At 43.4% G+C, this 24,712-nt stretch overlaps 1 protein-coding gene across 1 annotated transcript in view; it reads right to left on the bottom strand.

Annotated features, from left to right (window-relative positions):
* The window catches only part of rsrc1 (arginine/serine-rich coiled-coil 1), a 233,330-nt gene that overhangs the window by 120,667 nt on the left and 87,951 nt on the right, over positions 1–24,712 (bottom strand). Inside the window, exon 6 of the mRNA XM_024444418.2 lies at positions 10,590–10,641. Within this exon, the coding sequence (XP_024300186.2) occupies positions 10,590–10,641 (52 nt within the window). The remainder of the gene's footprint in view (positions 1–10,589; positions 10,642–24,712) is intronic.

The following is a 24,712-nucleotide window of genomic DNA, read 5'->3' as shown; positions in this document are numbered from 1 at the left end:
TAGAATTCAAGGAATACAATTGAACCAGCATGGCTATAAGCATTCTTCAGCGATACACCATCCCATCTGATTTGCGCTTAATGGGACTAACATTTGTTTTTCAACAAGACAATGACCCAAAACACACCTCCAGGCTGTGTAAGGGCTATTTGACCAAAAAGGAGAGGGATGGAGTGCTGCATCAGATGAACTGGCCTCCACAATCACCTAACCTTAACCCAATTGAGATGGTTTGGGATGAGTTGGACCGTAGAGTGAAGGAAAAGCAGTCAACGGGTGCTCAGCATATGTGGGAACTCCTTCAAGACTGTTGGAAAAGCATTCCTCATTAAGCTGGTTGAGAGAATGCCAAGAGTGTGCAAAGCTGTCATCAAGGCAAAAGGGTGGCTACTTTGAAGAATCTCAAATATAAAATATATTTTGATTTGTTGAACACTTTTTTGCTTACTACATGATTCCATATGTGTTATTTGATAGTTTTGATGTCTTCACTATTATTCTACAATGAAGAAAAAAATACAAAGAAAAATGTGTAGATGTGTCCAAACTTTTGACTGGTATTGTTTGTGGAGAAGGGAGATGGATATAAAGGGAGTTAAATTAAAAAAGAAGAGAACAGAGAGAGATGCTCCGTCCTAGTGGTGTCTTGGCGTCTTAGTTACTGCTCCCTTCAGCCCTCTCTCGCCTACACCCTGCTCCTCAACAAAGGGCGGCAGTTGCCTAAACGTGCCGAATTAGCCCATTAGTTCTAGAAGGGGGTGAGGTGACACCCCTCAATGTATGTGGTCTGTTCAGCCCACATCTGTTCGGGCCCTGCTAGCGGGCCACAGGACCCCTGGAGGGGCCCGAGACCCCTAATGCTCCCATTTACTGTGTAAGAATTAGTCAAATCACATGCCCCTAAGCCTCGACCTTGCTCTCTATATAGCCCTGTGTGTGTGTGTGTGTGTGTGTGTCTTGCTACTGCTTCGCCACCTATTTTGGTTTCAATCGCAAATCACCAAAGGGGAGTAGGGGACTCCCAACTTTCCCATTTAAAGACCTGTCTGCTTAACACGAGCACCCACACACACTGAAAGACCATGTTAGTGTTCCAACTATAGCTAGCTATACCACTAGCAGTGAGGTACGGCCGCTGCCAAGTTCACCACACTCCTCTGAAGAGATCTTAAGGAGTGTTTGTTTTCTCTGTCATCAATGGTTCTAATAGAGAAAAAAAGGTTTTGATGACCTTTAACCCCACTGGGTGTTCTGCAAACACATCCTATTGATGAGGGGCTAAGGAGGGACTATAGCGAGCAGAGGTTTATTTGAGTGGAAGCTGATAGCGGCGTCCCAAATGGCACAAATAGGGCTCTGGTCAAAATTAGTGCACTATGTGAGTAGGTTACCATTTAGGACGCAACCCTTAATGCAGTAGAGGAGCTGATAGATCAGGGAGGACAAGTGTAGTAGTGTACATGGATGTGTTGGTGTGCATGTGTCTATGCGCATGTCTTAAGAGTGAGAGGGAGATATTACTTGAGTGTTTGCCTGTGCGCGTGCCTGTGCATGCGCACCTGTGTATGATGTACCCGCATGTGTACGCCATGTGTGTTTGTGTACACGTACACATATGGGTCTTTCTATAACCTAGGGTACAGTGAGGATTTCCTATGCAGGACAACTTGTTAAAGCTGTTTTTTCATGTCATTACATTAAGATATAAGGGGGCTCATATCTAGTCAATAAAATTCACAACTTTATCATGGTTGGTATCTTGACAGATTGTCCAAAATCATGTGACATAAAACTTTACTTTCCTGGCAGTGTAAGTTGTCATATCATATATTCAATTGAACACTACGAATGCTGGATCTAGCTGTCAGACAGTTTTATTTTATAGAGATCTCAGAAATGCTGTGTAAAGTCACCGTATCTTGATACGGTCATTAACGTGGTTCTTCAATAATTATGCATCATACTTGTGTCCAGTTATTTACGGTTGATATTTTCACACATCATCATCTGATCCAGGAAGGAATTTTCCGAATTACAGTCAAGTGATGAACAGCTGCGAGGACACCCCGAGTGCTGGAAAAAAAGGTGTTAGTGAGGAATGTCCAGAATATGTTGGTGTCTCATTCGTTACGCTGTTGAAGACAGTTGTGCCTGGATCCACGTTGGATCTAATATCCCTAGCCAATTTGATGTTGATCATCATATGTTGTTCTCCGCTTGGGGCGGCAGGGTAGCCTAGTGGTTAGAGCGTTGGACTAGTAACCGGAAGGTTGCAAGTTCAAACCCCTGAGCTGATAAGGTACAAATCTGTTGTGCTGCCCCTGAACAGAACCCACTGTTCCTAGGCCATCATTGAAAATAAGTATTTGTTCTTAACTGACTTGCCTAGTTAAATAAAGGTAAAATAAATCAAATAAAATTTACAGCAGGGTCTCATTGGATTTAACAGGGAAAGCGTCAAAGGAATGTGTTCATGCCTCGGATTGGACACCAAGTCTACTGTGCACAATTGGGTAGGATAAACTATTGCACAACACCCAACGCTATTCCTAGGACACCAAATTACAGTACATAGTGTGCTTATTCACAATATGACAAATACATTTTGGTTTCCATGCAATTTGGCTCGAAGTAGCCTACTTGAATTTGGAGCTCAGAAATTCAAGTTCTGGAATAGGCCTACCTTGAAAATCAGACATTTCCTCAATTTGGTGCTTGAAAAGTCCTTGTAATAATTCTTGGCAATTTATAAGTTCTCCTGCTTCCTTATAATTATCTGGGATAAGATTTTTTATATGTTTTTGTGAGAGATGGCCACTTATGTTTGTTTCCTACCATTTCAATTGAAGGGTGTTGCGATACTCTGTTGCGGTAAAACCACGTGTGGTTATTATGAGGAAGACAACATCGAATGTTGGCTACAACTTGGCTTTCCATACAAATCCTTCCATTAAAAAAAGGTACCTGGTTTTTTGGTCATTTTCTCATTCTAAAAACATTGATGGTGAGATTCAAATGGTGAGATTAATGTCACCGCTACTCATGGCTTTATTATGTGTGCCTGCGTCGGCCACATAAGCTTCAGAAAAATGCATACATCCAATCTATTTAGGCAATGTCCATATTATTCTCACATATTTTAGAATGCAATTCTAATTTGATTATCAATGCATTGGCAAGGCCTTAAAAAAAGCATTTTTAAAGTGGTAATGGACAACTTTTTTGGACTTTCTGCATGCATTTTTTGGGGAGGGCCCTATATATTAGGCCCTATACGTACAATTATATAAATTGTACAATTTTAGAACATTGAGGTCCTTGACAACTACAATAAAGTGCTTGAAAAAGTCCCTGAAATTCATTGAATTTGACATGCCAATGTCTGTATGAACCCCGCTTAAAGGACGTATAGTTCTATTAAATATAGGTGAAGTTATTTGCATATATTCACTTTTATTCCTCTAAGTACACAAGTGGAACTGCATGAAAATCCTTTTTTAATTTTGTTTCAAACTCTTTTGAAATGTTTATCCCGATGTCACACATTGGCCCCATTATTTACCGAAAGACCCATATGTGTGTTCACGTGCATGTGTGTATTGGTGTGTCTTTCAGAAGGAGTATTGACAGCCACTCTGGGTGGAGGGTGGAGAGTAGAATAGAGGCACATGTGTCTGAGGGGAGTGAGCAACAGAAGGCCATCTAAAGGCCTAATGTTGACACTGGGGATTAGTGGGCAAAGACACAGACAGGGAGAAATATCACGCTACACAGGGCATATGTGGGAACCTGGCACTACAGACACACAAACATACTTTCACGTGTACAAAAACACACATAACGCGACTATCGCACACACACACATACACACACACACACACACACACACACACACACACACACACACACACACACACACACACACACACACACACATTGTTTTTGGGAAAAATAAATCCTCTGAATCTTGAATCGATTAGATTAGTGCGTGTGTGTGTGCGTGATTGAGAGAGGAATAGCCGAAAAAACAAGGGGTGTGGATGAAGCCCCCCCCCAGCTCAATGCTCAGGCCAGGCAGGAAGTGACCCATAAACATATCTTTCCAGCTCTTTCATAGGGGGCCAGTGTTGCCCCCCTACTACCCACCTCCTGGCCCTCCCTTACCACCCCCCAGGCCCCAGTGAGCATTAAGCGGGCCAGCGGCCCAGCCGAGAGCGCTCATTACAGGCCCACAGAGCCCACAGAGCTCCCGCTCAACAAAGGCCTGAGAGGCTTTAGCCAGGGGATGATCTGCTTTCTACTGACTAGAGAGAGTCCTGGAGTCCATCGAGTGACAAAGAGAGGCGCAGAGGGGAGGATGGGGGGAGGAAGGGGGAGGGAGGGTGAGCGGGTGGCTTTAAGGATCTCTGGGGAGGCAGGAGGGAGAGTGTGAGAGAGAGAGCGAAAGACTGGCGGCCGCTCAGAGAGGAAAGGAGGAGAGAGCAGGGGCTTATGTGACGGTGGGCAGGCGACAACGTCAGGACATTAACATTCACAAACCTCCAACATCTGCTCTACCATACTCACTGGAACAAAGACAGAGAGCGAGCGATGGAGGGAGAGAGAGAAAAGGGGATGGAGGGAGGGAGAAAGAGAGAGAGATTGGAGGAAACAGAGTGAGAGAAACAAGTTGAGAGAAAGACAATGAGAGAGATGGCATATACAGAAGAATGAGAGGGTGAGAACGGGAGATGGTTCATTTTTGGACTCTGTCATCATCCTGCATGTGCTTCCCTATCAATTAGAGTATCCACTCAGCGGCTAAAAGGGTGAATGGAGTAGAGACAACAGATGCTCCTAATGTAGTGACAAATTCATAAACACACACACTGACAAATGCGCGCACGCAAGTACAAACACACACACGTGAATGGCTCACATGCACCACAGTGTAAACACTGAGCTAATGGAATGGGTGAGGACAGGCCATGCTCATTACACTGACATTATAATTACAAGGCCTAGCTTCTGGTGATCAGTCAGGGCCTGCAGTGCAGATGGACCCTAGAATAGTCTCTCTGTGTGTGTGTGTGTGTGTGTGTGTGTGTGTGTGTGTGTGTGTGTGTGTGTGTGTGTGTGTTTGTGTTTGTTTGTGCACTTTACCCCAAATTCACCAGACCACACGTAAATACCACATCCTTACCTCAGCCCCCATAATATATCTGTGTCCCACCTGGCACCCCATTCTACAAAATGTGGAAAAAGTGAAGGGGTATGAATACTTTCCAAATGCATAAGGAATTATGCATTCGGAAAGTATGCAGACCCCTTCACTTTTTCCACATTTTGTTACATTACAGCCTTATTTTAAAACTGATTAAATTAATGTTTCTCTCTCATCAATCTATACACAATATCCCATAATGACAAAAATAAAAAACTGAAATATCACATGTATATAATTCAGACCCTTAACTCAGTAGTTTGTTGAATCACCTTTGGTAGCGAATACAGCCTTGAGTCTTCTTGGGTATGACACTACGAGCTTGACACACCTGTATTTGGGGAGTTTCTCCCATTCATCTCTGCAGATCCTCTCAAGCTCTGTCAGGTTGGATGGGGTGCATTGCTGCACAGCTATTTTCAGGTCCCTCCAGAGATGTTCCATCAGGTTTAAGTCTGGGCTCTGGCTGGGCGACTCAAGAACATTCAGAGACTTGTCCTGAAGCCACTCCTGTGTTGTCTTGGCTGTGTGCTTTGGGTCGTTGTCCTGTTGGAAGGTCAAACTTCACCCCAGTCTGAGGTCCTGGGCGCTCTGGAGCAGATTTTCATTAATGATCTATCTGTACTTTGCTCCATTCAGCTTTGCCTCGATCCTGACTAGTCTCCCAGTCCCTGCTGCCTAAAAACATCCCCAAAGCATGATGCTGCCACCACCATGCTTCACCGCAAGGATGGTGTCAGGTTTCCTCCAGACGTAATGCTTGTCATTCAGGCAAAATAGTTCAATCGTGGTTTCATCAGACCAGCGAATCTTGTTTCTCATGGTCAGAGAGACTTTAGGTGCCTTTTGGCAAACTCCAAGCAGGCTGTCATGTGCCTTTTACTGAGGAATGGATTCCGCCTGGCCACTCTACCATAAAGGCCTGATGGGTGGAGTGCTGCAGAGATGGTTGTCCTTCTGGACGACCCACCCACTGTCTGCCGAATTCTTTCTCTCTGCTCTTGTTTTCCGTAATAGGATGTCGGTGGGTGGAGCTGTGAGGGTCGTCAGCTAAATAGGACACACCTGGGCTCGGGTGTGTCCCGAGGATAAATCCACCTTCCCCCATACATCGAGGAGGCTTTCTCCACGCAGACACACCGTTCGGTTTTTGTTGTGGCATTTTGAGGCTTCTTTGTGTTAGTTTATTTTGGCACCTCTCAACACCCCTCATTATCACTATCTATGCATGCATCCACTCACTTACACTACTGGCTACACACACACCATTGTCATTTTTATACAGGTTACTTTATTTAATAAATATATTTTTGTTATTTCTTTATCTCCGCGTTGTCTCCCTCTTTGTTATGGCCTATGAGCCGGTTCGTAACACATTTCCACAGAGGAACTTTGGACCTCTGTCAGAGTGACCATCTGGTTCTTGGTCACCTCCCTGACCAAGGCCATTCTCCCCCGATTGCTCAGTTTGGCCGAGTGGCCAGCTCTAGGAAGAGTCTTGGGGGTTCCAAACTTCTTCCATTTAAGAATGATGGAGGTCACTGTGTTTTGGGGGACTTTCAATGCTGCAGAAATGTTTTGGTACCCTTCCCCAGAACTGTGCCTCAACACAATCCTGTCTCGGAGCTCAACGGACAATTCCTTCGACCTCATGGCTTGGTGACATGCACTGTCAACTGTGGGACCTTATATAGACCGGTGTGTTCCAATCAATTGAATTTACCACAGGTGGACTCCAATCAAGTTGTAGAAACATCTCAAGGATGACCAATGAAAACAGGATGCACCTGAGCTCAATTTCGAGCCTCTTGGCAAAGGGTCTGAATACTTATGGAAATAAGGTATTTAAAAAAAAAAAATACATTTATATATTTAATACTTTGTCATTATGGTATATTATGTGTAGATTTTATTTAATCCATTTTAGAATAAGGCTGTAACATAACTAAATGTGGAAAAAGTCAAGGGGTCTGAATACTTTCCGAATGCACTGTAAATAAGGAATAGAGTGATATTGGAATGTAATCCCAACTCATTGCAATTCCTCCATGGCATGAACCGGAGTCTAATAGATGTTTAATTTAAATCCTTTGAAGGGCGGGTGTTCAATCACAGCTAATACACCACTGGACATCATCAATACTGGGACCCAGCTGGGCCTGGAGATGGGATGACAAGCAGGATAGGGCCTGAATGGCTAGACCAACTCCACATCTCAAAGACATGTGTATGCGCCTGTACCGCACATGCATGAAACGCATGCCGCCGCCCCCCCCCCTCCACCACCACCACCACCACCACAAACACACACAGACTTGTCCAGCTGTGTGTCATCCCTCTCTGACCTGAGAGGAAGTGGAATGTCCATTGGATCGGCAGTGCAGGTGTCAGAACTGGCCTTACCTCAAGAGACACTGTCTGTCCCAAATGGCACCAGATTCCCTATATAGTGCACTACTAAAGAAATAGGGCGCCTATAGGCCCTGGTCAAAAGTTGTGCACTATGTAGGAGAACAGGTTGCCGTTTGAGACGCAACCACTGCCTTGGTGAGAAGGCCTGGGAAGGAATGGAGGGAAACACAGCCTAAAGCCAAGCATGGCCCAGCTCACAGGATAGTCACCAGTTAGACGGACAAGAGAGAGAAAGGGGGGGGACAAGAAAAAAATAGTAAATTAAAGTGAAGAGAGAGAGATCCAAGATCCTGCCCAAATCTGCCGAGGCGTCAGAGGAATGACGGCAACATTAGAATGTCGACTAAAAGAGTGAGGCGGCCGGCTTCCTTTCTATTGGGTCATACAAGGTTTTACGGATGTGGTTCTGTGGAGAGAAGAGGAAAGCCAGAGACACGGTGGGTGCATTAAACACGCTGTGTGTGTGCGCATCTGGCCGTCTGTTATCTGCTCTGCTGCCCAGAGGTGAACTGCACTTAAACCCGGGGTTCTTTTATGACGGCCCGCTGGCATTAGGAGTACATTAGTATCGCCAGAGACAGGCATCACTATTAGCACACAGTCATGCAGGCGAGGCCAGGGAGACGATAGGAGCCTGCTATCCACTGATACTCAGGAGTAACGTTCACGTCCAGTGACACTCACTGTCAGCCTATGATCTACACACACACTCACCAGACAACGTTATGGGGATGGGAAGATGATGATGACATTAAAGTAAATACTGTGGATTCTACAGGTAGAGTAAGTACATTTCACAGAATAGTATAAAGAAGACAGAGTTTTCCCTTAAACTCCTGGCCCTCCATTAAAAAGACACTTGCGGACACTTTTCCAGGCAAAGATTGAGCCTGGTCTATTGAGTATAAGTTTAACAGGGGGACAATTCTTCACCTGTGTCTGGGACAAAGCACCGAAGTTATTTGCTAACTAATTCAGTGGTAGTTGCCTTACTAGCCTACCACCACCAGCGTAGTGTTTCAAAATTCCCAGAAATACCAGTTGGAAGATTCCTGGATTTAGAACGCAATAACCAGGAGATCCGGGAATTATCCAAATAGGATTTCTGAAAAACATGGTTAAAAGTAGTGCACTAAGTAGTGTTGCCGTGTCAGTGTCCATATTAACCACAGGCCTCTGATCAGCAGCAGTGACAGTACCATATAAACACAAATTACTCAACTCCAGACACTCAACATAGCAGCACCATTCATATCCAACGGAAATTAGGAAAACATGGAGAGACTGGGGAGGCTGGCCAGCATTCATCCTCTCGCTCTCTCTTTCACTCGTTTCCTTGTCTTCTCTCTTCCTTCCCCTCGTTTCTTTCCTCTCTCTTCCCTTCGTTTCCTTCCTCTCTCTTCCCTCTTCCCCTCATTTCCTTCTCTCTCTTTCCCCTCGTTTCCTTCTCTCTCTTTCCCCTCGTTTCCTTCTCTCTCTTTCCCCTCGTTTCCTTCTCTCTCTTTCCCTCGTTTCCTTCCTCTCTTTCCCTCGTTTCCTTCCTCTTTTCCCTCGTTTCCTTCCTCTCTTTCCCTCGTTTCCTTCCTCTCTTTCCCTAGTTTCCTTCCTCTCTTTCCCTCGTTTCCTCTCTTTCCCTCGTTTCCTTCCTCTCTTTCCCTCGTTTCCTTCCTCTCTTTCCCTCGTTTCCTTCCTCTCTTTCCCTCGTTTCCTTCCTCTCTTTCCCTTTTCCTTCCTCTTTTCCCTCCCTTCCTCTCTTTCCCTCGTTTCCTTCCTCTCCTTTTCCTTCTCTCTTTCCCTCGATTCCTTCCTCTTTCCCTCATTTCCTTCCTCTCTTTCCCTCGTTTCCTTCTTTCGCTCGTTTCCTTCCTCCCTCTTTCCTTCGTTTCCTTCCTCCCTCTGTCCCTCATTTCCTTCCTCCCCCTTTCCCTCATATCCTTCCTCAGTCTTTCCCTCGTTTCCTTCCTCACTCTTTCCCTCGTTTCCTTCCTCACGCTTTCCCTCGTTTCCTTCCTCACGCTTTCCCTCGTTTCCTTGCACTCTGTCTCTCAATCTTTCTTTCTGCTTCCTCTATTCCTCCTCTCTTTCTCACTCTCTCCTCACCTCTACTCCTCTCTCTACCTCCCTTTCTCACCTCCCCCTCTCCCTATTTAGTGTGATGTCACAAGTTCCACAAGGTTGTGTGTGTGTGTGTGTGTGTGTGTGTGTGTGTGTGTGTATGTATGTATGTATGTATGTATGTGTCTGTCTGTATGGGACTTGGATGTTTAGGATGTCTTTCACAGGCCTGTGCAGCAGACAGGGGTGGGTGGTTCTGAAATGATGCATGGCTGTCGGGGCCTTTCATATGGTTCCTGTGACGCAGACACACACACACAAACCTAATTGCACTCACACACTCTCTCTCCCTCCCTCTCTCTCTCTCTCTCTCCCTCAAATAAAAAAACATGGGGCCTGACAGCCAGGCCTGACTGTAAACACGTCGCAGTGGTTTCCCTCTGCGCAATTTCAGCCCGTCACATCTGGTTCACAATATGACTCCTCAAAACAGAGTGTAATGTACACACAGCTCAGATGATGAAATATGACTTATGCGTGTTTGAAAGGCGCTCGCCTACAGGAAGAACATAGGCCGGAAGTAGTGGAGACTGGGGAGGCTAGAGTGAGTGAGTGAGTGAGTGAGTGAGTGAGTGAGTGAGTGAGTGAGTGAGTGAGTGAGTGAGCGAGCGAGCGACGCATTGGAAAGAATTTACAAAAAAAACAGAGCAAACTAGAACGCTATTTGGCCCTAAACAAGAGGGGGGGCCCTATGAAAAAGTGTGAATGTATGTATGAGTTAATAGCGTCTGCTAAATTACCAAAAAGGGCAAAAGTATTGCTGTGTAAATTTGAAGAGGTAATTATATGGGCAGAAGTGTGTTTCCTCGATACAGGATAGGGTGCCTGTGTAAGGACTGTCCTTGGATCAGCCACTGACCTGCAGCCTGGAGCACCAGCTGGAGTCGAGCCCTGGCCTGTTCTGCAGGTGTCTGCAAGAGAGAAGAGAAAAAAACCTTTAGAATCACACTGGATAGCTTTAACACTGCTATAATTTATTTTGTGTTTATTCGTTAGTGTAATTTTCCAATATATTTTTCAATTAATACGGGAAAAAAATATTGTGTGTTTTTTTTCCCGGTGTCTGAAACATATTCTCTGGTGTGAACATTTAACACTTAACTAGCCTTATGTATAAATAGCTTTTTTCAGTTATGTGGTTATTACTTATTTGGAGTACAATGATTACACCCCTATGGCCCTTGGAACTTGACGAAGGAGCGTTTACTGTGGGTTTCAGACGAGAGTCAACAGAACAGCACACTGGGGGCAGAGCATCTGCAGCACCACCAAATAAAAAGCACTTTTCTCTCTCTGAAAAGCGACGCACTCAAGGGGTATGAAAGGAAAGATGAAAGAAAAGCGCCAGTAACAAGTCTTTCGAGAGAAGAAAAACAGAGCACATTTAAGTGGGAGATATAAAAGAGTCATGATAGTTCTGTCCTGTAGTGGGTGTGTGGGTGTGAATTTGAACAGTATACAGTATACAACAGTATACATGTGAGTATACATGTGGGAGCATGTGTGTGCTTGCGTATGCATAGGTGTGTGTGCTTGCGTGCCTACTGCTTTGACAGCTGTATCGGGAGGCGGGCTGAGCAGCGTTTTGACATGCCTCAAAGGGCCGGGTGTAATTCCAATATCTCTGCTATTAGATTTGAGGAGTCTTAATTGTCAAGGAAGAATGATAGTCATCGGGGTGAAAGCATTATAAAGCCCGGCCCGCTGCTTCAGATTGCTCTCTGGGAAGCAAGGTGCGGTCTTGTTATACTGCAAGCCACGCACGTGCACACAAACAGACACACACACATACACAGGATGTGTAGGATTAGAGGAGAAATTAAATGCTAATGGGATGGAATTCGAATGTGGTGCCTGGGAGTATCATTTAGCGGGCGAGAGAGGTGCGGGCCCCACCGCTGACAGCCCGCCATGCATTCTCCTCATCTCGCATAAATTTGATTTATCAAACTGTAAACTTGTCACTTTGTAAAAAACGTCACTTTTCGTGGCAGCCGGGAAAATATAATGACCCCCTTTAATGTAAAAGTGTCACTCGGCTATGTCTTAGATGACAAACACATCAACCCCCATCTCTTGATATAAAGAAACTTGATATTCCCCACCTTTTTAAAAACATGGGTTAGTCTCCGAGTGGGTCTTTGAGAGTGGCGGGGTGCAGGGTTTTGTTCCCGTTGGTGGAGGTGACAGTGTGGATCAAACTCAGTAGGACTGGGACTGTCAGACAGCTGTAATTATCAATCAGACTGGGAGAGATGACTGAGTGGCAGGAGAACACCCAGGGTCCAAACATACACACTTGGGCGCCCGCGCCCACCCCTACACCCACCCACACGGACTGTGACGATACCAGTATTGCAATATTTCTTCCATGGCAAAAATTTCAACACGAATCAGACCAAACTCTTTGGTCCTTTAAACACCTACTGTATATAAAATATTGCGTGCTTATAGCTTGGAAAATAAATAAATGTGACTCTGGATGACAACATAATGTTTGTTTCCAACATTAGGCCTGTTTTCCTAAAGAAGTTAAGTCCACTTCGTGTTTTGTTTCCTTGCCACAACACTAACAAGTATCCACAACACTAACAAGCACAAACCCCCCTCACCATCCAGTACAACAGTGATTACAATAACACTTTGTCGTGATGCATAACAACCAGTCGGCAGAAACATCACAGAGCTTAAGTTGTCCTGGATAATAATGGTGCATTTCAATCATCTTAGTTAGTCATTCAAAAAAACTAAAAACATTTGCATTTGTTTACACTGCCCCCGAGGCTTCTGCCATATAACACCATGTGTATTTACACACGGGGAAGAAAAGAAGAGGGAAATGATATGAAGAATAGCCAGCCCCTGTTTGGTTCGTAACGTGACAAATGCAGAGCTTAATATAACGGTTAAATAAACATGTCAAATGATGAAAATGGATCCTGTGCCAAGACAGCGCGTGGCTTGGCACGGCGGTTATTCCAGTTGAGTTCCAATCAAAGTTACTCGATGGCCAGGAGAACAGAGATACTGACAGAGGTAGAGAGAGAGTGAGAAAGAGAGACAGTGGGGGAGACAGAGGCTGAAAGAGGAAGGGAGAGAGAGAGAGATTACATTGATTTATCAACAGGACAAAATACAAACCCTCCAACCAAAAAATGCCTGTTGTGTTGATGGTGTCCTCAATGAAATGATAAAATATACAGGCCACAATTTCCAATTGGCTATACTTAAACCATTTAACAACATCCTTAGCTCTGGCATCTTCCAGGATATGCAACCTTGGGGAAATCCTTTTCATTATCATTATCACAGCAGACTCGTACATTTCCTCAGTGAAAACAATGTACTGAGCAAATGTCAAATTGGCTTTTTACCAAATTACAGTATGACAGACCACATATTCACCCTGGACACCCTAATTGACAAACAAACAAACAAACAAACCAAAACAAAGGCAAAGTCTTCTCATGCTTTGTTGATTTTGACTCAATTTGGCAAGAGGATCTGCTATACAAATTGATGGAAAGTGGTGTTGGGGAAAACATACGACATTATAAAATCCATGTACACAAATAATAAGTGTGTGGTTAAAATTGGCAAGAAAACACACATTCATTCTACAGGAGCATGGGGTGAGACAGGGATTCAGCTTAAGCCCAACCCTCTTCAACATATATATCAACGAATAGGCGATAGCACTAGAACAGTCTGCATCACCCAGCCTTACCATACGAGAATCTGAAGTCAAATGTCTACTGTTTCTGATGATCTGGTGCTTCTGTCCAACCAAGGAGGGCCTACAGCAGCACCTAGATATTCTGCACAGATTCTGTCAGACCTGAGCCCTGACAGGAAATCTCAGTAAGACAAAAGAATCGGGTTCCAAAAAAGGTCCAGTTGCCAGGACCACAAATACAGATTTAATCTAGACACCGTTGCCCTAGAGCACACTAAAAATTATACTTACCTCGACCTAAACATCAGCGCCACAGGTAACTTCCACAAAGTTTTGAACGAGCTGAGAGACAAGGCAAGAAGGGACTTCTCTGCCATCAAAAGGAACATAAAATTTGACTTACCAATTAGGATCTGGCTCAAAATACTTGAATCAGTTATAGAACCCATTGCGCCCTTTATGGTTGTAAAGTCTGGGGTCCGCTCACCAACCAAGAATTAACAAAATGGGATAAACACCAAATTGAGAATCCGCATGCAGAATTCTACAAAAAATACCCTCTGTGTACAACGTAAAACACCAAATAATGCACGCAGAGCAGAATTAGGCCAATACCCACTAATTATCAAAATCCAGAAAAGAGCCATTAAATTATACAACCACCTAAAAGGAAGCAATTCCCAAACCTTACCATCACCTACAAAGAGATGAACCTGTTCACAAACAGACCCCACATGGCCACAGGACAGCAACACAATTAGACCCAACCAAATCATGAGAAAATAAAAAGATAATTACTTGACACATTGGAAAGAATTAACAACAAAAAAACTGAGCAAACTAGAATGCTATTTGGCCATAAACACAGAGTACACAGTGGCAGAATACTGGACCACTGTGACTGACCCAAAATTAAGGAAAGCTTAAGCTTTGTACAGACTCAGTGAGTATAGCCTTGCTATTGAGAAAGGCCGCCAAAGGCAGACCAGTTTCTCAAGAGAAGACAGGCTATGTGCACACTGCCCACAAAATGAGGTGGAAACTGAGCTGCACTTCCTAACCTCCTGCCAAATCTTTGACCATATTAGAGAGACATATTTCCCTCAGCTAACATATAGACAAAAAAAATGAAAACAACCCCAATTTTGATAAACTCCCAAATACCACAGTGTGCAATCACAGCAGCTAGATTTGTGACCTGTTGCCACAAGAAACGGGCAACCAGTAGCGAACAAACACCATTTAAATACAACGCAAATGTATGTTAAGTTATTTGCACATAATATGACATTTGAAATGTGTTCATTCTTTTTGGAACTTTTGTGAGTGTAATGTTTACTGTTCATTTTTATTGTTGATTTCACTTTTGTTTATTATCTCCTTCACTTGCTTTGGCGATGTTACCATGTTTCCCATGCCAATAAAGCCCTTAAATTGAAATTGAATTGAGAGAAAGAGAGAAAGAGAGAGAAAGAGAACGAAAAAGAGCAATAGGGAGAGAGCTTTACTGACCAAGACAAAGTAGGCCTAAATGAAGCACACGCCCAGACATGCCTTTAAACAACACAAACCGACTAAACATTTCAAGTCAACATTCTAATACACAGCAAATGGAATCCAATAGCTTTATACAATATACTGTTTTTTTGTGTTGGACTGTCTAAAACAAAATGACCTTGTAACAAAATGCATTTTATAGTTAATTGAACACTGAGGGATATATATGCAGCGTCAGGTACAAGGCCAGAGCCTCCCAGCTGTGTCTGTATTTGTGACACATCTGTCATCCCTATCTGACATCAATGAGCTCAATCACAAAAAGGCTTGTTTGCGCCACAACCTGTTCAATTGCTCTCTCATTCAACCAATCTACTACAATGCCTTCACCTTTGATCCTTGATCCAACTTTCATTTTGATGCTTGCCCGTGTGTGTGTGTGTGTGTGTGTACCATGCTCTCTCTGGCTTAGGTAGAGCACAGACCACAGGCTCTTCTGCGTCCGTATTTCAAACAGACAGACAACGAACGAGAGAGAATGAGCGAGAACAAATGAGAGAACGCGATTCATTCTGCGTAATTCATTAACAATAAAATTTAAAAAAACTTTAATTGTCCTCCCCAGAGGCAACGCTCGCCTCCCAAACTTCCAAACCTCCAGCTGGGTCCCTGCGATGCCCGCTGCATCTGAAATTGCTTGGCCCTTCAATTAGACTCTGGCCAATCAAACGGCAATAAAAAAACAGTAGAAAGAGAGGGAAAAAAGAGAGGTAGAGTAGCCCAGTTTGTCTCTCTCCCTCCTTCGTGAAAAATCACACCATGAGAGCCGCAGGGGCGAGTGTGTGTGTGTGTTCATGTGTCTTTGTGCGTGCGCGTTGCCCGCCCAACAAGAGAAAAAGTTTCACTTCTCCTCCTCACAACTCCCCGCAGATGAAAAGCAGGAGAACGGGGAGAGAGAGAGCGAGAGCGAAAAGAGGCTTTCATGTCGTTTTAATGTTTGTCTGATTGTTGTTATTGTCATTTCAAATGGGGGGGGCGACGCCATCTGACAGCCTGATCAGATCCTGGTTTGATTGACAGGCGCCCGGGAGAACAGTCCTGCTGTGACCCGCCTCTCACCGGTACACACATCCTCTCTGTTACAGAGCACACATCTAACCTGCCTCACTCACTCACACACACACGTTTATTTTACTATGCCTTTTGGGGAGAAACAATAGATTCTAATTCAAAATCTTATTTTCCCTTAAACCTGACCCTAACTTTAACCCCAAACCTAAAATAGCCGTTTTCCTTGTGAGGACCGGCAAAATGTCCTCACTTTCCTTGGTTTACTATTCTAGTGAGGACTTCTGGTACTCAGAAGTATAGTAAAACAGTATAGTAAAACAGGAGCATACACACAAACATGTAGGCGGGAACACAAATACCCCCCACAGATTTACAATCACCAGATAATCACCAAATTAAACACACTTTCAATAGATTAAACCTTGTCATGTGAACACCTGGAGTAGATGTATCGGCGTCATTTAGATTTAGTTCAGGGTTTCGTTACTTCGAGGTACAGCTAACCACCACTTTAGATAGCTACGGTGTGTTAAACAAGAAAAATGTATTTGTTCAACTATAAAAATGTGTGTTCAATGTTAAATAAAGCCTATAGTGTGAAGAGCAGGGTGTGAGAACAGAGAGGAGGATGGTGTGTGTGTGTGTCCATGCGTTCGTTCATGTATGCACATCTACGCGCCTGTGTGTACTTGCGTGTGTGTTCATCCAGGTGTAGGGGCCTAAACGAGGGGTGGAGGTCCATCCATGCAGGACCTGGTAGACCTGGTAGGGGCCTCTTCTCTCTCTCTGCTGCTCCAGTCCTCCAGCCTCCCTCTAGTCTATTATCTCCACACACAGAGGACACTGATCCGCTCGGCAGCCTAAGCCAATTACACACACACTCATCATCAGGTTCACGTGCCATCAGGTTTGCACCTCTCGCTCTAACCCGCACTCTCTCTCCAGGTCTGTCTGGCGTGAGGCCCTCTTCTTGGTCACAGCCGTGGGGATTTCTCTCCATTGTCTCAGCAGATCCTCTGGCTGACCGTGTAAAGACAGTGAAAGGTCCTTTCATCCCTCCCTGCCACCTCCCCTCTCTCTTCTTCTACACCACCCCTTGCTCTATCACTATCCCTCTCTCTTCCACTCTCTACCTCCCCTCTGTTTCCACCTCTCCCTCTATCCCTCCAGTATTTATCTCTGTTCTTCTCACCCATAGACAACCAGTACCAGTGGGTTGAGTGGGAGACTTAAGCCATTATTCCAGCTTCAGTGTCCTAGCAAACCGATCAGAGGGCCAAAAAAAAACAGGTTAAGACTCAACTGGCACCCTATTCCCTATGTAGTGCACTACTTTTGACCATAGGGTGCTATTCGGGACTCAGAACGACATTTACATTTTAATTTTAGTCATTTAGCAGAGCGACTTACAGGAGCCAGTGGGGTTAAGTGTCTTGCTCAAGGACAAATCAACAGATTTGGGATTTGAACCAGCAACTTTTCGGTTACTGGCCCAACGAGCTTAACCACTAGGCTACCTGCCGCCCCATGCATCTTGGCACGCGTCTCGTATGAACACCTTGTTCTTCATTTCACTCACTTTACATGAAAAACAAAATCCAAATGTGAATATTATTATAATATAATATTATTCTTCCACTTCTTTTACTGTATGTACAGGTGACTGCCAAAATAATGGAAACACTTGAGTAACTTAGGGATACAAAATATATTGAAAGCAGGTGCTTCCAGAGTTAACTAAGGGGGCAGGCCATTATTTTAGCTACCATGGCTATGTCCCTGGTGCATGAGTGGTCAGTGAACGGTTAGATGAGCATGAAAACGATGTAAACCTGGCAGTCTCAGCCACCAGATCTCAACCCAATTTACGGGAGACTCCTATATACTCATGCAGTTACAGTGCCTTGCGAAAGTATTCGGCCCCCTTGAACTTTGCGACCTTTTGCCACATTTCAGGCTTCAAACATAAAGATATAAAACTGTATTTTTTTGTGAAGAATCAACAACAAGTGGGACACAATCATGAAGTGGAACGACATTTATTGGATATTTCAAACTTTTTTAACAAATCAAAAACTGAAAAATTGGGCGTGCAAAATTATTCAGCCCCCTTAAGTTAATACTTTGTAGCGCCACCTTTTGCTGCGATTACAGCTGTAAGTCGCTTGGGGTATGTCTCTATCAGTTTTGCACATCGAAAGACTGAAGTTTTTCCCATTCCTCCTTGCAAAACAGCTCGAGCTCAGTGAGGTTGGATGGAGAGCATTTGTGAACAGCAGTTTTCAGTTCTTTCCACAGATTCTCGATTGGATTCAGGTCTGGACTTTGACTTGGCCATTCTAACACCTGGATATGTTTATTTTTGAACCATTCCATTGTAGATTTTGCTTTATGTTTTGGATCATTGTCTTGTTGGAAGACAAATCTCCGTCCCAGTCTCAGGTCTTTTGCAGACTCCATCAGGTTTTCTTCCAGAATGGTCCTGTATTTGGCTCCATCCATCTTCCCATCAATTTTAACCATCTTCCCTGTCCCTGCTGAAGAAAAGCAGGCCCAAACCATGATGCTGCCACCACCATGTTTGACAGTGGGGATGGTGTGTTCAGGGTGATGAGCTGTGTTGCTTTTACGCCAAACATAACATTTTGCATTGTTGCCAAAAAGTTCAATTTTGGTTTCATCTGACCAGAGCACCTTCTTCCACATGTTTGGTGTGTCTCCCAGGTGGCTTGTGGCAAACTTTAAACAACACTTTTTATGGATATCTTTAAGAAATGGCTTTCTTCTTGCCACTCTTCCATAAAGGCCAGATTTGTGCAATATACGACTGATTGTTGTCCTATGGACAGAGTCTCCCACCTCAGCTGTAGATCTCTGCAGTTCATCCAGAGTGATCATGGGCCTCTTGGCTGCATCTCTGATCAGTCTTCTCCTTGTATGAGCTGAAGGTTTAGAGGGACGGCCAGGTCTTGGTAGATTTGCAGTGGTCTGATACTCCTTCCATTTCAATATTATCGCTTGCACAGTGCCCCTTGGGATGTTTAAAGCTTGGGAAATCTTTTTGTATCCAAATCCGGCTTTAAACTTCTTTACAACAGTACCTCGGACCTGCCTGGTGTGTTCCTTGTTCTTCATGATGCGCTTTTAACGGACCTCTGAGACTATCACAGTGCAGGTGCATTTATACGGAGACTTGATTACACACAGGTGGATTGTATTTATCATCATTAGTCATTTAGGTCAACATTGGATCATTCAGAGATCCTCACTGAACTTCTGGAGAGAGTTTGCTGCACTGAAAGTAAAGGGGCTGAATAATTTTGCACGCCCAATTTTTCAGTTTTTGATTTGTTAAAAAAGTTTGAAATATCCAATAAATGTCGTTCCACTTCACGATTGTGTCCCACTTGTTGTTGATTCTTCACAAAAAAATACAGTTTTATATGTTTATGTTTGAAGCCTGAAATGTGGCAAAAGGTCGCAAAGTTCAAGGGGGCCGAATACTTTCGCAAGGCACTGTACCTGTATATATACTAGAGGTCGACCGATTATGATTTTTCAACGCCGATACCGATACCGATTATTGTGGGACCCAAAAAAAAGCAGATACCGACTAATTGTACTTTTTTTTTTACATTTACTTGTAATAATTACAACAATACTGAATGAACACTTATTTTAACTTAATATAATACATCAATAAAATTCAATTTAGCCTCAAATAAATAATTAAACATGTTCAATTTGGTTTACATAACGCAAAAACAAAGTGTTGGAGAAGAAAGTAAAAGTGCAATATGTGCCATGTAAAAAAGCTAACATTTAAAGTTCCTTGCTCAGAACATGTGAAAGCTGGTGGTTCCTTTTAAAATGTCTTCAATATTCCCAGGTAAGAGGTTTTAGGTTGTAGTTAATGTAGTAGTTTAGGACTATTTCTCTCTATACCATTTGTATTTCATATACATTTGACTATTGGATGTTCTTATAGGCACTTTAGTATTAACAGTGTAACAGTATAGCTTCCGCCCCTCTCCTCGCCCCTACCTGGGCTCGAACCAGGAACACATCGACAACAGCCACCCTCGAAGCATCGTTAACCATTGCTCCACAAAATCCGCGGCCCTTGCAGAGCAAGGTGAACAACTACTCCAAGTCTCAGAGCGAGTGACGTTTGAAACACTATTAGCGTGCACCCCGCTAACTAGCTAGCCATTTCACATCGGTTACAACAGCCTAATTTCGGGAGTTGATAGGCTTGAAGTCATAAACAGCTCAATGCTTGAAGCATTGCGAAGAGCTGCTGGCAAAACGCACGAAAGTGCTGTTTGAATGAATGCTTACGAGCCTGCTGCTGCCTACCATCGCTCAGTCAGACTGCTCTAACAAATATCAAATCATAGACTTAATTATAACATAATAGCACACAGAAATACGAGCCTTTGGTCATTAATATGGTCGAATGCGGAAACTATCATTTCGAAAACAAAACGTTTATTATTTCAGTGAAATCGTTCCGTATTTTATCTAAAGGGTGGCATCCCTAAGTCTAATATTGCTGTTACATTGTACAACCTTCAATGTTATGTCATAATTATGTAAAATTCTGGCAAATTAGTTCGCAACGAGCCAGGCGGCCCAAACTGCTGCATATACCCTGACTCTGCGTGCAATGAACGCAAGATAAGTGACACATTTTTACCTGGTTAATATTGCCTGCTAACCTGGATTTCTTTTAGCTAAATATGCAGGTTTAAAAAAATGTATACTTCTGTGTATTGATTTTAAGAAAGGCATTGATTGTGCAACGATTGTGCTTTTTTCCACAAATGCTCTTTTGTTAAATCATCCCCCGGTTGGCGAAGTTGGCTGTCTTTGTAAGATGGAAATGGTCTTCACACAGTTCACAACGAGCCAGGCAGCCCAAACTGCTGCATATACCCTGACTCTGTTGCAAGAGAAGTGACACAATTTACCTAGTTAAAAGAAATTCATGTTAGCAGGCAATATTAACTAAATATGCAGGTTTAAAAATATATACTTGTGTATTGATTAAGAAAGGCATTGATGTTTATGGTTAGGTACACGTTGGAGCAATGACAGTCCTTTTTCGCGAATGTGCACCGCATCGATTATATGCAACGCAGGACACGCTAGATAAACTAGTAATATCATCAACCACGTGTAGTTAACTAGTGATTATGATTGATTGATTCATTGATTGTTTTTTATGTTTTTTATAAGATAAGTTTAATGCTAGCTAGCAACTTACCTGATGACAACACTGATGCACAATCGAGAGCATCCTGGCGGGCTGTATCACCGCCTGGTACGGCAACTGCTCCGCCCACAACCGTAAGGCCCAGAGGGTAGTGAGGTCTGCACAACGCATCACCGGGGACAAACTACCTGCCCTCCAGGACACCTACACCACCCGATGTTACAGGAAGGCCATAAAGATCATCAAGGACATCAACCACCCGAGCCACTGCCTGTTCACCCCGCTATCATCCAGAAGGCGAGGTCAGTACAGGTGCATCAAAGCTGGGACCGAGAGACTGAAAAACAGCTTCTATCTCAAGGCCATCAGACTGTTAAACAGCCACCACTAACATTGAGTGGCTGCTGCCAACACACTGACACTGACTCAACTCCAGCCACTTTAATAATGGGAATTGATGGGAAATGATGTAAATATATCACTAGCCACTTTAAACAATGCTACCTTATATAATGTTACTTACCCTACATTATTCATCTCATATGCATACGTATATACTGTACTCTATATCATCGACTGCATCCTTATGTAATACATGTATCACTAGCCACTTTAACTATGCCACTTTGTTTACATACTCATCTCATATGTATATACTGTACTCGATACCATCTACTGTATCTTGCCTATGCTCCTCTGTACCATCACTCATTCATATATCCTTATGTACATATTCTTTATCCCCTTACACTGTGTATAAGACAGTAGTTTTGGAATTGTTAGTTAGATTACTTGTTGGTTATTACTGCATTGTCGGAACTAGAAGCACAAGCATTTCACTACACTCGCATTAACATCTGCTAACCATGTGTATGTGACAAATAAAATTTGATTTGATTTGATTTTGGCTTCTTACTGCATTCCCTTAACAGGCAGGCTCCTTGTGGAGTGCAATGAGAGGCAGGTGGTTAGAGCGTTGGACTAGTTAACTGTAAGGTTGGAAGATTGAATCCCTGAGCTAAGAAGGTAAAAATCTGTCGTTCTGCCCCTGAACAACGCAGTTAACCCACCGCTCCTAGGCCGTCATTGAAAATAAGAATGTGTTCTTAACTGACTTGTCTAGTTAAATCAAGGTGTAATTTTTTTAAATAAATTGGCCAAATCGGTGTCCAAAAATACCGATTTCCGATTGTTATGAAAACTTGAAATCGGCCAATCCGATTAATCGGTCGACCTCTAATATATACTGTCCATGGCCTCAGTGTATCATCAACACATAAATGTACACTTAAATCATATATGTAGAAAGAAACCCATCAGCTCTCAGGCCTCTGCTTGTATAACATTATTTACTAAACAACAAAGATGGCATTAAGAGTCAAAACAAAGGCGGGAAACGAGTAGACTATTCCTGTCCACTGTCTCTGAAGCTATTAGGGCCTAAGAAAGTTCAGCCAGACAACAAACACAATATAATATTCTTAAAGGGGAAATCCGCAGCTCAAACAACAACAACACTGAACTAAGCTCATGAGGCATTTATAAGTTACATGGAAGCAATGGATATATATAATTCATTTAAAAGTCAAAAAAATAATGTAACAATCACAGATTGACCCTTTAAGCTTTTCAAAGCTTTTAAACCAGTAAGAGGGGTCAGGGTAGGTCAGGGAGGGTTAGGCCACAGACACTGTCTGCAGACAATGTTTTCCTGCTCACTGGTATTATCTATCGACCCCGCTGTCCACCAGAAGCACAACAAGTGTCAATTTACGGCGGTGTGGGGAGAGAGAGAGAGTAGTCTGAGAGGATAATACAAGTGTTTTTACATTAGGGAATAAGGACCCAGACCACTAAGGAGATCACGGAATACACACAAACGAACACGCACACACAGAGAGACAAACTAGCACACATACACAGAGTGTACAAAACATTAGGAACACCTTCCTAATATTGACATGCACCCCTCCCCGTTTGCCCTCAGAACAGCCTCAGCCTCATGGATTCCCATACGACGGCGCACAATTGGCCCTACATCGTCAGGGTTTGACCAGCGTAGGCCGTCATTGTAAATAAGAAGTTGTTCTTAACTGACTTGCTTAGTTAAATAAAAGGTTAAATAAATACAAAGTCCCCTTCATCTACACTTCAAGTGGATTTAACAAGTGGCATCAGTAAGGTATCATAGCTTTCACCTGGATTTACCTGGTCAGTCTGTCATGGAAAGAGCAGGTGTTAATGTTTTGTACACTTAATGTATATATCAGGACATTTTTTCTCTACCTTTGGCCAGTCTGTTTTTGAATGACTTTTGGGACTATTCCATTGCACCAGCCAGGCAAGATCAAACAGCTGGGTTACGACAAACTGTCTGGTCCGTCTTCCCTGTTCACTCAGCCATCAAGGTTAGCCTCTCCCTCTCTTCTATCCCTCTTACTCCCCCCCTTCTCTCTCTCTTGCACTCCCTTTATTTTAACGGATGGACACCTCCACGCCGGTCCGCCACACCACCTCCTCTATCTCCCTCTGTCAGTCCTTAGATTTTTATTAGACTATATTCAATTTCGGCCGCTCCACTTGGCAGGGGAAAGAATGGAGGAGTGAGAGAGGGCGAAAGAGAGAGGCTCATCTTGATTAGTTGAGTACTGGAGTCAGCAGAAGTCATAACCTGTAACCCCCCCGCCTTCCCTTCGACAGACCTGAGAACGGAGGAGAAGAGGAGAACAGAGGAGAGAGGGAGGAGAAGAGAAGCAAAGAAGAGAGAGGAGAGATCACTCCTTTATTTCAACCACAACTAACACTTCATAATCCAATTCCGGACTGCCTGTGACCATAACACACGCACACACATGCACATACAGTACAAGTCAAAAGTTTGTAAACACCTAATCATTCAAGGGTTTTCTTTATTTTTAAAGAAGCAGAGTTCCAGTTCTAGTAAAGAAGTGGGGTTTTAGCGGGGTGAAGACGAGAGAGGGCTGAAGGGAGCGGTAACTAAGACGCTAAGACACCACTAGGACGGAGCATCTCTCTCTGTTCTCTTCTTTTTTAATTTAACTCCCTTTACATCCATCTCCCTTCTCCACAAACAGTACCAGTCAAAAGTTTGGACACACCTACTCATTCAAGGGCTTTTCTTTACTTGTACTATTCTCTACAATGTAGAATAATAGCGAAGACATCAAAACAATCAAATAACACATATGGAATCATGTTGTAAGCAAAAAAATTGTTAAACAAATCAAAATATATTTTATATTTGAGATTCTTCAAAGTAGCCACCCTTTGCCTTAATGACAGCTTTGCACAGACTTGGCATTCTCTCAACCAGCTTCATTAGGTAGTCACGTGGAATGCATTTCAATTAACAGGTATGCTCAATCAGTTGTGTTGTGACAAGGTAGGGGTGGTATACAGAAGATAGCCCCATTTGGTAAAAGAGCAAGTCCATATTATGGCAAGAACAGCTCAAATAAGCAAAGAGAAATGACAGTCCATCAATACTTTAAGACATGAA

The sequence above is a fragment of the Oncorhynchus tshawytscha genome, linkage group LG14 (genome assembly GCF_018296145.1).
Source record: "Oncorhynchus tshawytscha isolate Ot180627B linkage group LG14, Otsh_v2.0, whole genome shotgun sequence".
Taxonomy (NCBI): Eukaryota; Metazoa; Chordata; class Actinopteri; order Salmoniformes; family Salmonidae; genus Oncorhynchus; species Oncorhynchus tshawytscha.
The sequence above is the reverse complement of the archived record's forward strand: the minus strand, read 5'-3'. Positions and strand labels throughout refer to the sequence as shown.